General features: G+C 32.0%; 1 protein-coding gene across 1 annotated transcript; it reads right to left on the bottom strand.

Annotated features, from left to right (window-relative positions):
- Positions 1-1,019: 1,019 nt before the first annotated feature.
- Positions 1,020-3,087, bottom strand: LOC100305426 (Avr9/Cf-9 induced kinase). Its single transcript, NM_001248295.1, has 5 exons — positions 2,953-3,087; positions 2,539-2,674; positions 2,048-2,184; positions 1,809-1,932; positions 1,020-1,393 (listed from the first exon to the last, which is right to left on the bottom strand). The coding sequence occupies exons 1-5, from the start codon at positions 3,085-3,087 to the stop codon at positions 1,020-1,022; spliced, it is 906 nt and encodes a 301-aa protein (NP_001235224.1).
- Between the last annotated feature and the right edge of the window lie 11,709 nt (positions 3,088-14,796).

Genomic DNA, 14,796 nt, shown 5'->3' with positions numbered 1-14,796 from the left:
AGCAATTCAAATTATTAATTTGAAATCTCTAGAATATTAATATTATCTTATTTGTAAGATGTTGTTTAAAATTAAAGATATATTTTGTAAATTAAAGATTTTTTCCTTTTTTAAGATCTAAGTCTATGCATAAAGATTCTTAAAATGAGAAGAATTATTTAACCTGGAGAGGGAGTGTCACCATCCTAAATGAGAGAGAGGGGAAAATCATATTGAGGAAAGGTTAACAGTTTCTCTAACCTATCCTAAAAACTTGGCAAAAGAAAATTTTTCTATTTATGAAAAAAAAAATTATTACAGACCACCTAATTATTTTTCGTTCGAGAGGCTTAAAGTAGTTACTTCAATGCCAATTCAGTGCAAGTTATAATTAGAACAGTAGCCTCACGGTCTCAAGGACTCAGGGAGTCATGTCCTCTGGATTATACCTAGTTCATTCCAAAACACACGTAACAATGAAGGCACTAAAATTAATGGACCATACCCTTTCATAGCAATGACGATATTATAGCTTCATGAATCATACTAATAATAATATATTAATATGTGCAGATTACAGTTTCCTGATTCAATGGATACTTTTTGCCACTTTCTCTAAAACTATAACTTGATATCCAAAATCATGTCCAAACTCAATCCAACTATAATTTTGTCAAATACATTACATGTGAATAAATTTTAGTTTCTGTATTCTGAACTAGAGTCTCTAGTGCTTGTACATTGTTGATTTGCTGTGTATATCATCAAACCATAGAAAAACTCTACCATTTCTAACACCTTGTGTTCCAATGTAATGGTCCTCTCATTCCACCCTAAACATCATTTTGCTGCAGCTCTCTATTTCTGGCCACAGTTCAAATATGATAGAACTACTTGCATCCCCTTTTGATGATTGTGAAGAGTGAAGACCAAGCCATGCCGTCCCTTATAAAATAAAATAACACACCACTTTTTTTTTCTTTTCTGTTTTTACCTTTTGCTATCTGATATATATATATATTTTATCTACCTTGCTGCTGCTATATTTTATGTTTGTCACCAGTTTCACTTACGGCAACATACACAAATGGTCCAATGAAAACATCATCATAGTCCTGAAGTGGCTCCAATACCTTAATCACATCACTCATAGTTGGCCTTGCATTTGGGTGATGACTCAAGCATTTAAAAGCCAACATAGCAACTTTCATGGCTCCTTTCATGGGAAATTGCCCCTCTAGTCTACGATCTATGATATTGTACACCTTTTTCTGATCTCTCAACAAAGGCCTTGCCCATTCCACCAAGCTCTTGCCTTCATTCGACCGAGATTTATCCACTACTCGTCTTCCTGTCAGCAATTCCAACAGCACCACCCCATAGCTATACACATCACTCTTGGTTGTAAGGTGACCTATTAAACAGGCAATAATTAGTTAGCTTCATCAAATATAACTTTCTATCATTTTTGGACATAAGAAATTATAGCGTGTTTGGTTCCGTGTTGTCGATGTGATTTTCTATCTTTAACCGGAAGCTAATAGTTGTAACTTTCACGTTTTTTGGGCTAAATTGACGAGATTCTTTGATTTCTGATTAGTTTCCAAACATGCACTTAATAAAGTGACAAAATAAAAGGATGTTTAATATCTAGTAAAATGAAAGGCCTAAGTTCAATTTGGACTGCATAAGTTCTTATTGAGGCTTGTGACATGCTTTTAGGAGTAAGAAATGAAATAGTATCCCTTCCCCCTTTACTTTTTATGTGCCAATTCATGCTAGAAAGTAGAAACTTGGTTAATATTTTGTATGGTAGTGCATATACTAACCTGTCATGATGTACTCAGGAGCAGCATAACCTTGTGTTCCCATTATGCGTGTTGTTACATGTGTGTCTTCCCCTTCAGGGCCATCCTTAGCTAGCCCAAAATCTGAGAGCTTAGCTGTGAAATCCTAGATTTTCAAAGAGATAAAAATTGAAGGGTCCAAGTTAATTTCTTGATATGGTCACTAGGAAGATGATGCAAGAGATGTAACATGATTCTTCAGAAAAGATCAGAGAGCATACCGAGTCTAGTAAAATGTTCGAAGCTTTGAAATCGCGGTATATTACAGGCTTATCTGCTTCATGAAGGAAGGCAAGACCTTTGGCTGCTCCTAATGCAATTTTCATCCTGGTTGACCATGGCATGGCAGCAGAGTATCCTGTTTGTATTAGAACAAAAGAAGCTGTTATTAAGGCTTTGTTTAAGCTAAGAATCCAATTTTTTCAGTTAGTAATTTTTGTAATCACTCATCAGTATCCAAAAAAAAAAAGAGAGATTTGAAACAATTAGGTGTGCTTGACCATATAGAACAGAACATCCAAAATTCTAAATCATTTGATAATCATTATTCAGCTTGATCTTGTAATCATGTTTGACTTTGAGTGATTACCATTGATATAATCAGAAATACAGCAATAAATGACCTTATGAACTTCATGTACAGTCCTACCCATTTTGAGGAAAGAATGAGAAAAATAAAGGAGGACAAGTAGAAGAGTGAAAAGAAACTTACTTCGGAAGAGTTGATTCTCCAAGCTGCCTCTTGGCATGTATTCATACATCAAAAGCCTATGTTCATCCTCATAACAGTACCCAATTAACTTGACAAGATGTGGATGCCTTAGTTGTCCAAGAAATATAATCTCTGCCTAGAAAAAGAAAACATGTTCAATATAACAGTTTTTCATGAGATGCCGGAGTTCAACTAATTCTTCTAAGATAAGTGTAGTAGTATTTTAACCGTAGAAACAAGGATAAAGAGTTTATAATAACTCACACACTTTGTTCAACTAACTGATATAAATCTCTTTAATATGTTGGCATCTTAAATTGATATGTGACAACCAAATAAATGGGGTTTTGGGGGGAAAGGACTAATCATGAAATAAGTTTAAAAAGAAAAGGGCACTTGAGAAAGCTAACTAACCAGCCACTCCCTGTGACCTTGCAAGCCATCCAAGTCCAACCTTTTCACAGCTACAGTCTGAGCCTTCAAACCAGACCTAAGTTTGTCATCAACAAAACCCTTGTAGACAGGTCCAAACCCTCCTTCACCTAGCATGTTACTCCATGAGAAACTGTTTGTTGCTTCCCTTAGCTCCTCAAGTGTGAATGCATAGAGCTTTGAGCCAGCAAATGAAATTGAAATGTCTTCAATGGCCTGAGTGGAGCTTGAATTGCTCACATCTGATAGACATAACCTCTGGAAAGAACCTTGTTTCAAAACCTGTTTCTCTGATTCCTCCAAGGAACACTTAACCTTGTAACAACTTAGGATCAAGATCACAGACTTCCATGTGTTCTTTTTAGTACTCATTTGGTTTATATGTTCAATTTCAAATAACCTTGTGTATTTATATATGTTTTTCTTTCACAAGCTACTGCTTTTGATTCTATAAAAATGAGAAAGACGACATAAAATTGTAAGATAATGAAATTTATAAGTACATATTTTCACCTACTACCTTAGAAGAAAAATTGTGGGGAGATTCCTTGACTTCTAGAACTCTTGAATGTGGATGCTAATCATGCTATAATAACTATACCACACGATGTGCATAATTGGTTTCCATTTTATTTTATTTCATTTTTTAGTGACTTTTTTTTTAATTTTATAACTATAATATTTGTGATATATATCTTCAATTAATTATAGGTCAAGTAACTTGCCTACCTATTATTGACTTCAATGTTACACTAATATGAATGAATCTCTCTCTATCTATCTATGTATCTATCTTGCATCCCTTGCCGTCCACTTATTTTTTTGTGTTTAGCAATTGATGTACATTCGCCGGGAAGATCGGAAAATGAAAGATGTGTAACATAATTCTATTAGTGCCAAACCAACAATTCTATTGTCTAATTTCTTGTTGCACACATCACAGGGTTTTCTTTAATAGTTCAATGGGTTATATTGCAGACACATGCCTTATTATAACAATAGAAAAGTGCTATGTGGATATATAGAGTACTATTTTATAGTTTAATTGATATGTCCCAATATTTGGTAGGTAAGGTTCATCTACGTTATTGTTGTTAGGATGTCATGATCATACAATACCAAGACGACAATGAAACTCTTACTTTTAAATTCTTTGTATGATCATCAAGGACAGCTTCTAGAATCTAGAAGTTACGGGATTTCTCTTACACTATTTATTTAATTATAGTACTATTTTGCTTTAGATTAATGAATTTGTGTAATAAAGCCATCAAATGTGTTCAAGTCAACACGGCCAAGGACTTTCACGAGGATTTTTAGATATATTGAATCCATGTATTGAAAGAAAATTAATTTTAAAAAAGTGGAAAAAGTGATGAAGGTTGGGAAGGTCAAAGAGAAAGGGTGAACCAATTAATCTAACCCACAACCACTTCCATCGCTCATGGAAAAATGTTGCAAAACAAGAAGTAATCATTTGGAAAATGGATTGCATGCAACGGCTTAAAGGAGTAATCATTTAATTAGTGTTTGACAATTGCACTGCCCTCTCAAGTTTCAAAGTTAATGTTAAGAACTACTACAAATTGGTTTCATATAAAAGTTAGAGAAAGGGGTGTTGGGCGGCTATTACATATTGAGGTGGAGGGGTATTTCATAAGTTCAGGAATTATAGGGGTACTCTATCTATCTGACACTCTCCATTAAATTTTTTTTATGATTAATTAAAATTTATTAATTTTGTTAGATTTTGTTTCTCATTTAACATAAATACAAAGAAATAATTATTAAATGAGAAACAAAATTTACTAAAATTGATTATTTTCAATCAATTTTAATCCATCATAAAAATAAGTCTTAAAAAGAAAATATCACTAACATTTTTACGTAAGAGAATTGTTGGTAGTGATTTTTAGGGGCTGAGTAACTCTCAATCGAGACTTAGGCCCAAATTGTTGGTAGCGATTATCATTGAATCAATAGAAGTTTATAAGGTCAAAAATTAGAGTGAATAGGCATTTTGGTCCTTATCTTTGTAGTCATTTTGTAAAATAGTCCCTATCTTTGTATAAGTGTTGTAAAATAGTCTTTGCCGTTAAATTTGAAAGTAACGCCATTAGTGAGGTGCATTATTGACAATTTTAGTGAACGTAGACTATCTAACGTGACACTAAAGTGTGTGTTTATAAAGCTTCTTCTGGTCACTTGCTTCTTCTTCCTCAAATTAGGGTTTATAAGAGCTTCTCTCCTCTGAATTCCCTCTTTGTTCTTAAGTGTGTGTTCCTCAAATTAGGATTTGTAAAGCTTCTCTTGTCTGTAAAGGTTCTCCCCTTTGCTTCTTCTTCTTCACTTGATTTCTCCATGCCTGTAAGTGACAGTTCTTCTGCATTTTCTAGTAGAACCATTCGCCAATGCCACCATGGAAGACGTGCAGCTATTCAAACTACAAGAACAAGGAGGAACCCAGGAAGGTTATTCTATACTTGTGTATTGCCCCAAACAGACCCAGATAACTGTCAATTTTTGAATGGGTTGAAGAAGAAAACCAAGTTTCTAATCATTCTTCTGTCACAAGAGAATCAATGATAGTGGCTGATTTGAACCTACAAATTGAAGCATTGCAGAAGAAAATGAGAAATTTAACAAACATTGTGTTGTTAGGTTTTTCATTTTTAATTATAATGTTAGTTTTAGGGGGAATATATTTTAGGAAAAATTTGTAGTAGCATCTTGTGACATTATAAGTATTGTTTTGCTGAAGAAATATTGTGAATGAAGTTCCTCAAGTTTTTGTTGCTATTATCAGTTACTTTGCAGTTCCTCAAGTTTTTCATTTGAAATTTGATTTGGGTCTATCTATTGTCAATTACTTTGCAGAACAATAGAATGATGCTCAACTTGATCAAATATCATATAATTGTTTATACTTCTGTGGTGTTGATTGCGTTGATGTTTGCTAATTAAATGGGAAAAATGTAGTTTAATCAATTCACCTAAACCCAGTTCAATTAAATATAATTTTATTTTTATTTATTTATCATTATCTAAACATACTCATTAATGTGTCTACTGTTGTCAGATGTGGTACAACAGAAAATGCAATGATTATAAGAGAAAGAGAAGAAATAGGACATTAAATCATGTAATAAAACACATTTATCAACATTTTTCTTGTTGTTGTAATAAAACAGATGTGGTACCCAGTTCATCTGCATTTTTCTTGTTGCTGTAATACTTGATAGAACATTATGGCGGAAGTTGATCCATGTAGCCGACCCCACCTAGTGGGATAAAGCGTTGTTGTTGTTGTGGTCATGTGATTATAAGAGAAAGAGAAGAATCAGGACATTAAATCATGTAATAAAACACATTTATCAACATTTTTGTTGTTGTTGTTGTTGTTGTTCTAATAAAACAGATGTGGTGCCCAGCTCATCCGCATTTTTCTTGTTGCTTTAATAAAACAAATGTGGTCATGTGATTATAAGAGAAAGAGAAGAAACATGACATTAAATCATGTGATTATTTTTCAAAGTCTAGAAGTTGCTGTAAGGTTTAACAGTGGTCCTAGTCTAGAGAATTGTTAGCAAATATCATTTGACACTTCCTAAACCAGAGAACTAACATGGCTCAGCCATAATTTCATTTCACAGACCAAAGCATGCTTGTTACAAGCAATCGTTCAGCAGGGCAAGCTTTAACACCATATAAAGCTTTCACACCATAAACCAAAATAGATAAGTCAAGCTTTCATAGATAAATACCATAATGTTTACATCGTTCAAGCTTTCAAATTTAAAGTACCAAAGTACACAACATAGACTAGTACCTACTGAATAAAAATTAGTCATATCCAACTACACATCCTAATAACAAAATAAAACAAAAAATGGGTCTTCACAACATGCGTTCTTGCATTTTGCTCTAGCCCTCTGTTTATCATTCTTCTTCCACTTGAACTCCCTGCCCATGAATATGTTATACTCCCTTAAGGCAGATTTAAATTCAGCCAGAGTACCAAACTCCATCCTTAATTTCAACTTCTCTTCACCAACTCGACTACTTTCATTATATTGAGGATAAACTTTGTCAACATCCTCATCTTCATCATCACTACTAATGGGGTTTTTGAGCTCCTTTGAATGATAACCATCTGTTTCAAATTCAATTTCCTTCCTCGTACAAGAGAAATCTGTAAACCACTCATCCTCATCATTGTCATCTTCATCATTAGGATTACCAACCTTTTCCTCCTCATCACCACCAACATCTCTCTCTTCACCACCACCAACGTCCACATTAATACCTTTTTCTCCACCACCAACATCTGCATCAATGGTGATCAAGTACAAATAAATTATATTAATCAATTATAAACATTAAATTCCAAAATTATGCTAACCATGTTGGACCAAGTAGAGATCGATTAAAATTTACCTTCCTCATGGCCATCAATAGGTACATCATCTAAATCATCCTCATTACTAGCTTTTAGAATTGGATGACATTTCAAGTACAACATTTGTGGGACTTCTTCTGGAATTGGATCTACTTCATGATGAAAATAAATGTTTATCTCATTCTCATTTTCCAAAGCATCCCTCACTAAGTATAATATATCTCCATCTGTTGTACAACTCCTTAACCCATGATTAAAATCTAAGTCATTATCAATCAACCAAAAACAATCTCCTATACTGCTATACTTCTTACATGCTTTCACCAGATCATATAGGATAAATATGTTAATGTAATCTGCAGATATATCCTCCCAAACGTCAAATTCTCCGCCTATATATTCAACCTTTCCATCACTGGCATGTGGAGTGAATCTTCCTCCATGGTGCAATATTAAATTTATATTGCCATCCATTCTACACAATCAGAAACCACAAACAATGCCATATATTAGGAAATAAAAAATCTAACTCAAACATAGGCACATCACACAACAAAATGCAATTTCATGTATAAAAATAGAGCATCATAAATCAAAATAATAAAGGACCATAAAACAGAGTAACAATGAATCCACGCTATATCAAAACCCTTCAACATATAAAACCCCAAAAACACAAGAGAATATAAATCGTTCTTCATCAAACCTTAATCAACACATCACAACGATTTATATGACTGAAGACCAAAACGACGAACTGGTTCACCAATACACAGACCAAAATGAAAAACAAAAATGCGAAAATGCAAAACAACCACAAAAACAATGCAAATGAAAACGAACGCAAAACAACCATGAAACGAATGCGAACCGGAGTCAAGAGCGAAGCACGAAGAGTGACAATCACCAACGAAGGGAATGCAGTAAGGCAAGAGCGAAGCGCGAATAGTGAAAAAACCTATGAAATCACAGTAAGGCAGTGAAACCGTTTTGGGAAAAATAGGTTTACTTAATTTTTGAATGGTTTTTATCCTAACTTATCATAATTTTTCAATTCAGTCCAAAAACTTGCCACATGAGTTTTCTTACATGAACTAAGACTTGCCACATAGGTTTGCATACATGGACTAAGACTTGCCACATAAACATATGACTAACAGTGGAAATTGAATTTTAACAGTAGAGACTTATTTGCATAACGGATATAAAGATAGAGACTATTTTTTACATTTTAATAGGATATAGATTAATTTGTAAAATGGCTACAAAGACAGGGAACAAAATGTTTATTCACTCACAAAAATTATGTATAATTTCTTAAATACTTTTTGTGTAGTTTTTTTCATTAAAATTAATTAGAGTTTCATTTAAATAATTTGTGTAATTAAAAGTTAATTTAATTAGAATAAATTAACAACATTGCTCTTATCTTAAAAAAAATGTTCTTCAATGTTTTGGCCCCAAGAAAGGCATAATGACCTATTTTAATTGGGATAATTTCGTACAAGGGAAGTTTTCTAGTACCCAAAAATCATGATTTTTAGGAATTTGAATCCTGGAAATCAAGACTCTTATGAACAGGGCAGACCTATTTGTTATTCAAGGGTCTATGACCCTCCTCATTTATTTTTTGAAAGTTTCCTAGTTAATATTCTGATTATAATTTTTTTATTTTATTAATTTTAAATTATTATATCATATTTTACTCTACTTTAAAGGCTTTTTATTGTACATGTGGAATTTTTTTTTTGGATCATGTCCCTGCTTGTTAAATAAATATCCTTAAAAAAATTCAAGATAAACTTAGAAAAGTCATTCAATTTTAATTCTTTTGAAATTTTTAAATTCCATTATTAGTAGAAATGTAGAACATATCTTAATAAATTATTTTATTAATAAAACATATCATATTCAATTATGTAGTAACCGATATAGACTCATACAAGTATATTTTAAGAATTTAATGATTATGCATTGATAATATAAAATAATTTTATAATGTAATTCAATCACAAGTCATCATTTATATGATTTTTAAGTTAGTTATTACAAAATTTAACAAACTTACTACAAACAGTGATGTGTGATTAGATGATTATGTAAAACTATCTTACACTATTAGTGCATATTCTTTTTTCTCATATTGTAGCATTAACAATCATGTTTTGATAGTTTTATTTGTTTCTTATCTCATAAAATAAAGTCTTTTATTTATTTTCATGTGTTAATTTGTATTGTATGTGTAAAAAATGTAATTAATTTAAATATTTGTATCAATAATTTAATTATTTTAATTTCTATTTTTTCATTGAAAATTATCTTAATTTAATTTTTGTTATGAACAATTGTTAGTGATAAATAAAAATAAGTTTTTAGAAAATTTGTCATTAATGCCCCTCTACTTTTCAACCCTGGGTCCACTCCTACTTATGAATAACTAAAATTTTTTTGGTTAATAAAAAATATTTGTAAAAATGTTTATATAAATTTCTTGAAAATCAAAGAGTACATAATATTTTTTTTGTGAGAACGCATACCTCACGAATGTGGAAGATGTCGACACCGGAGTCCTTGATATCTTTGGCGAAGAAAGGGTTCATGAGAATGCAAACCTCGTACATGTGGATGAAAAGGCAGAGGTAGCGAAGTTGGGAGTGGATGGCGACAATGGTAAGCATGAGGCCCGGGTAAAGGGCGCGATCGATGATGGATATTTGGGAATGGGCAATGTGTTCTAAAAACATAATTTGTCCAAGAAATATCTATATTTCTTCAAACGACAAATTAGTCCGTCAAAATTTTGGTGACAAATTAGTCCCTTTCTGTCAGCAACCCACAACAAAAGTTAAAATGACAAATAAGTCCAGTAATGCTAAGTAGGATTAACCATTTGGATTAATGGAGAAAATTGACAATGAGATGAATTTGCCGCACTTTTAGAAAATTCAAGGATAATATTTTATTTTTTTATCTTTCAAGAACTTAAATATCAATGTGTTACAAATTTAATGACTAAATTAGACATTGAACTCACACTATTAGAAAATAGGCTTTTTACATAAGTTATTAAGAACTTTTAACATCGATTATTAACCGATATTTAAACTACCGACGTTAAAGTATCAATATTAATATCGGTTGTTTAAAAGCTGATGTTGTTTTAGCAAAAAAACAACATCGATTTTTTATAAAAATTGATGTTGTTTTCTTATTACCAAAAATCGATGTTGTCAGTAAACAAAAAAAACCGATGTTGTTTACAGACAACATTAATTTTTCTTAAAATCGATGTTGTTTTTTGGATTTTTTTTAATATCCTATTTGTTTTTTTAATTACCAACCTATAATTAATTCATATCACAACTCATCATTCGAAGTTATAAAAAATCACATAAAATAAGTCATGCACCAAAAGTTATAAACAAAATATATCATGCACCAATAGTAGTTCTAAACATTTATAAACAAAATATACCACAAATGTGTTTAGAATGTTCCAATATGTCTCACAAAATATATCACCAAGACTTATAAATAAAATTTTACAGATTGATAATAGTAGAGTAATAATGTACTTTAATTACTAACAAATCCAAAATAAAACAAAGTTAAAAGTTATCTAGGAACTCAAATATATTCCAATAATAAAATTTTTTGATTGTGTAAAAATCTCTCCATTCATTTCTAATTTTTGCAGTCTTCCTATAATGATTATAAACTATCCTACACTCTGTAGTCCCTTCCAAGTTCAGATGGGTGAATCTTACAGTTTTCATAAATGAGTACATGGTACTCGACACATCTTAAAATTAACATGAAATTCATATTAGATATGTATATGATTTTAAAATTTGACATATAGAGGAGTGCTTAACTACTCACCAAACTACTGTTAGTCACTTTGTACTCAGTCAACGGGACTTTAAAAGTGATTGAGTTAAAAATTTGGTGGTACAAGGAGTGCCATTAAGGGTAAGCTTTTGGTTCAGAGATGCTTTTGAAGATGGTGAGGAGGAAAACACTCTGTCCAAAGTGGGTCAAGATCACCTGATGATTTCCAATGAGCCCATAGAACTCTTTGGGTTCTGTCCATCCGATTAGTAGAGTTAGGCTCATCAAATCTTGGTTATATGTAACAGAGTGCATGTTGCCACTAAAGTGTAGTAGATATCAAGTAGGCTCTAGTTCATCTTTCCATCTTACAGGAAATAACCTACTAACTTCACCATAAGACTACATTTAACAAGCAAAGTAATATAAGAAAATGTGTTATATCATGTCATGTTTATTTGAGAATAGTGTTGAAATTTCTAACATGATCCATAACATGAACAATGTTGAATCTTTCCTTTGCTTTTTTGTTAATCTTCATTATTGTGTTAGTCATTTCCTTCCAGTTATGTTGATCTTCATCCATCATTTCTAAACTCCACTTACAATATAAACATGACATTAAGTGGATTTTGTCAAACCATCTAAATCCACTAATTGATCCATGCACAAACTAACTATGCACCATGCTTATTTAGGAGCTTATTCCATGCAACTAATATAATGAGGAATAACCAAAACCATGCAAAATAGAACCTAAGTAAATCTAAAACCAAAATAGAACCTAAGTAAACCAAAACCTAAGTAAAATTTCATTGATTTCATTGTCAAAAAAAGGCCTAAATTGTTTATTTTGCAGTATCACTTAGATACTTTGGAAGGCCTACACTATAAAAAACAACCCGAACCATGAACAACTAGAATAACCAAAACAATGTAAAAAATAACCAAAACCATGAACAAACAGAACAACCAAAACAATGTCGAATCCAACCAAAACACAGTAAAAAAACAACTAAAATAACCAAAACCATGATTTCACTGTCGAAAAAAAACTTCGAGATAAAAACATACCGTGAGAGCGAGAGTGACTATGATACCTACACTGTGAGCAAGAATGAGACTGACAGTGACAACACCGTGAGCGACACAACAATGGTTTCACCGTGAGCGAGAGTGGTTTCACCGTGAGCAAAGGGTGGTTTCAGTGTCGCAAGAGTGAGAGTGAGACTAACAAAGGGTTTGTGAGGGAGATGAGTCGTGAGGGAGACGAGTGAACTGCCAAAAGCGCGAAAAATCGATGTTCACGAAGTCACATTATTTACGATTATGCCACCATGTTTTGGTTTACATTGATTTTCTATAAAATTGATGTTATTCTAATGATGTTAAAAGTAAATTTTGTAGTAGTGCTAGCCTTATAACTTATAGCTTATCCCATTATAATTGAATTGGGTATCATGAGTTTCCAACCTACATTACTAATACAATAATTTGTGGAAGCAAAGCTTCCAAGCTTATTTTGATGATGCCAAAGACTCAAGTCAAGAATCAAGATTCAAGCAAGTTTCAAGAATCAAAGAGTCATTCAATCAAGAATCAAGATTCAAGTGAAGATTCAAGAGAAGACTCAAGATATGCAAGAACCTCAAGAAAAACATCAAGATAAGTTTAAAAAGATTTTTTTCAAAGAAAAGATTGAATAACACAATTTGTCCAAAAGAATTTTTCAAAGAAAAATCTTTTACCAGAGTTTTTACTCTTTGGTAATCGATTACCATAAGACAATAATCGATTACTAGAAGCCCAAAACAGTTTTATAACTGATTTACAAAGTAGTAATTGATTACTATGGGCATGTAATCGATTACCAATATTTTTGAACGTTGAAATTCAAATTTCAAGAGTCATAACTTGTGATAAAATATTTTCAAACTTGTGTAATTGATTACACAACATTTGTAACCGATTACCAGTATTTCTAAACGTTGGTTTTCAAATCTAAACATGAAGAGTCACAACTGTTGATGTGTAATCGATTACACTATAATGGTAATCGATTACTAGTGGCTGGTTTTGAAAAATAAATTGTCAAGAGTCACAATTTTTAAAGTGGCTGATTTTTGAAGAATTTGCCAAGAGTCACAACTTTTAAAGTGACTTGTTTTGAAGAGGGTCACAACTTTTAAAGTAACTAGTTTTGAAGAGAGTCACAACTTTTAAAGTGACTAGTTTTGAAGAAATTGCCAAGAGTCACAACTTTTAACATGGTTTCTTCAAGAGTCATCAAATGGCTATAAATATGTGATCATGACACGAATTTCAATAATTGATTTCATTCATTCATTCTAAACATCTTTTTAAGAGTTTTTGTTCAACACTTGCTTTGTCAAGAAAAGTTCATTGGGCAAAAACTCATGTTATTCTATTTTCCTCTCCTCCTTCTTTCTTACAAAAAGCTTTTCAAGAGACCTACTCTTGGTGACTATTTTTCAAGAGAAGGTCTTCTTGGTTGAACACTGAATACAAGGGACCAACCTTCCTTGGGTTCATTGCAAGAAGTGGGATTTGCTTCTTGGTTGATCACTGGACAACGTCTTTTGTGTCCATTGCAAGAAGTGGGTACAACTTCTTGGTTGTTATCATTGGACACAAGGTACCAACGTTCCTTGGGGTTCATTGCAAGAAGTGGGCATAACTTCTTGGTTGTAATAACTGAACACAAAGGAGGTGATTCCTTTGTGGTTCATTGCTTGTAAAGGATTTTATAAGGATACTGAAAATCTCAAGCGGGTTGCTTGGAGACTGGACGTAGGCACGAGTTGTGGCCGAACTAGTATAAATCCGGTTTTGCATTCTCTCTTTTCTTAAACTCTTTTACTTTTTGTTTTGTTTATATTTCTTTAAGTTACTTTCCTTTATTTATTATTTTAGTAACTTGTTAACAAAGAAATAATTGAATCTAGGGAATACTAAAGAAAGAGAAATTTTTAATTAAGAATAGTTAATAAAATCTTAATTCAACCCCCTTTTTAATATTTGTGAGGCCGCTTGTCCAACCTAATTCTATTATGTATTACAATTCACACTATCAAATTCAGCTTTGGATTGAAATATATTTGTAATTTAATCCTCGTTGTTCATAAGCTTTGATTAGCTTTATATGAATATATTAGTATTTTCTAATGCGTAACTTTCTCCATTTGTTTTTTGCTAATGTAAGTTGTTTGGCTTTCTTGTGTTGAAATCCATATGCTAATTATGTGCAGACTAAATTTCTACAAGCAAAGTTAAATCCTTCTAATACTTATATACTGAAACTTATAATCACGAAGGAGATATTATATATCTTTGCTGGTAATGTTAACTATGAGGTCTTCCTGGATCGGGACTCTTTTTAGTTTTTCAAAATTCATTATAATTATTTGAATTTTTTAATTTCAAGAATAAATTATTATTTTAATTAGTCAACTTAACTGTCCAATTAATACAACTAAGGTTGAATTAGGTTGGTTAACAAAAAATAATAAATCCAATCTAACACAATCCAATTATGTTTGATTGAGTTAGCTCTTAAATTATCCTAAGTTCAATTT

This window comes from Glycine max, chromosome 17 (genome assembly GCF_000004515.6).
Source record: "Glycine max cultivar Williams 82 chromosome 17, Glycine_max_v4.0, whole genome shotgun sequence".
NCBI classification, from domain to species: Eukaryota; Viridiplantae; Streptophyta; class Magnoliopsida; order Fabales; family Fabaceae; genus Glycine; species Glycine max.
The sequence above is the reverse complement of the archived record's forward strand: the minus strand, read 5'-3'. Positions and strand labels throughout refer to the sequence as shown.

What these genes read in the sequence shown, in the direction of transcription:
- LOC100305426 (NM_001248295.1), bottom strand. Translation starts at nt 3,087, where the DNA reads ATGCTAGGTGAAGGAGGGTTTGGACCTGTCTACAAGGGTTTTGTTGAT. An exon ending in GGAGAATCAACTCTTCCGAA is followed by an intron (nt 2,185 to 2,538) that starts GTAAGTTTCTTT and finishes TAATACAAACAG; the next exon opens with GATACTCTGCTGCCATGCCA. An exon ending in TCCTGAGTACATCATGACAG is followed by an intron (nt 1,394 to 1,808) that starts GTTAGTATATGC and finishes CCTGTTTAATAG; the next exon opens with GTCACCTTACAACCAAGAGT.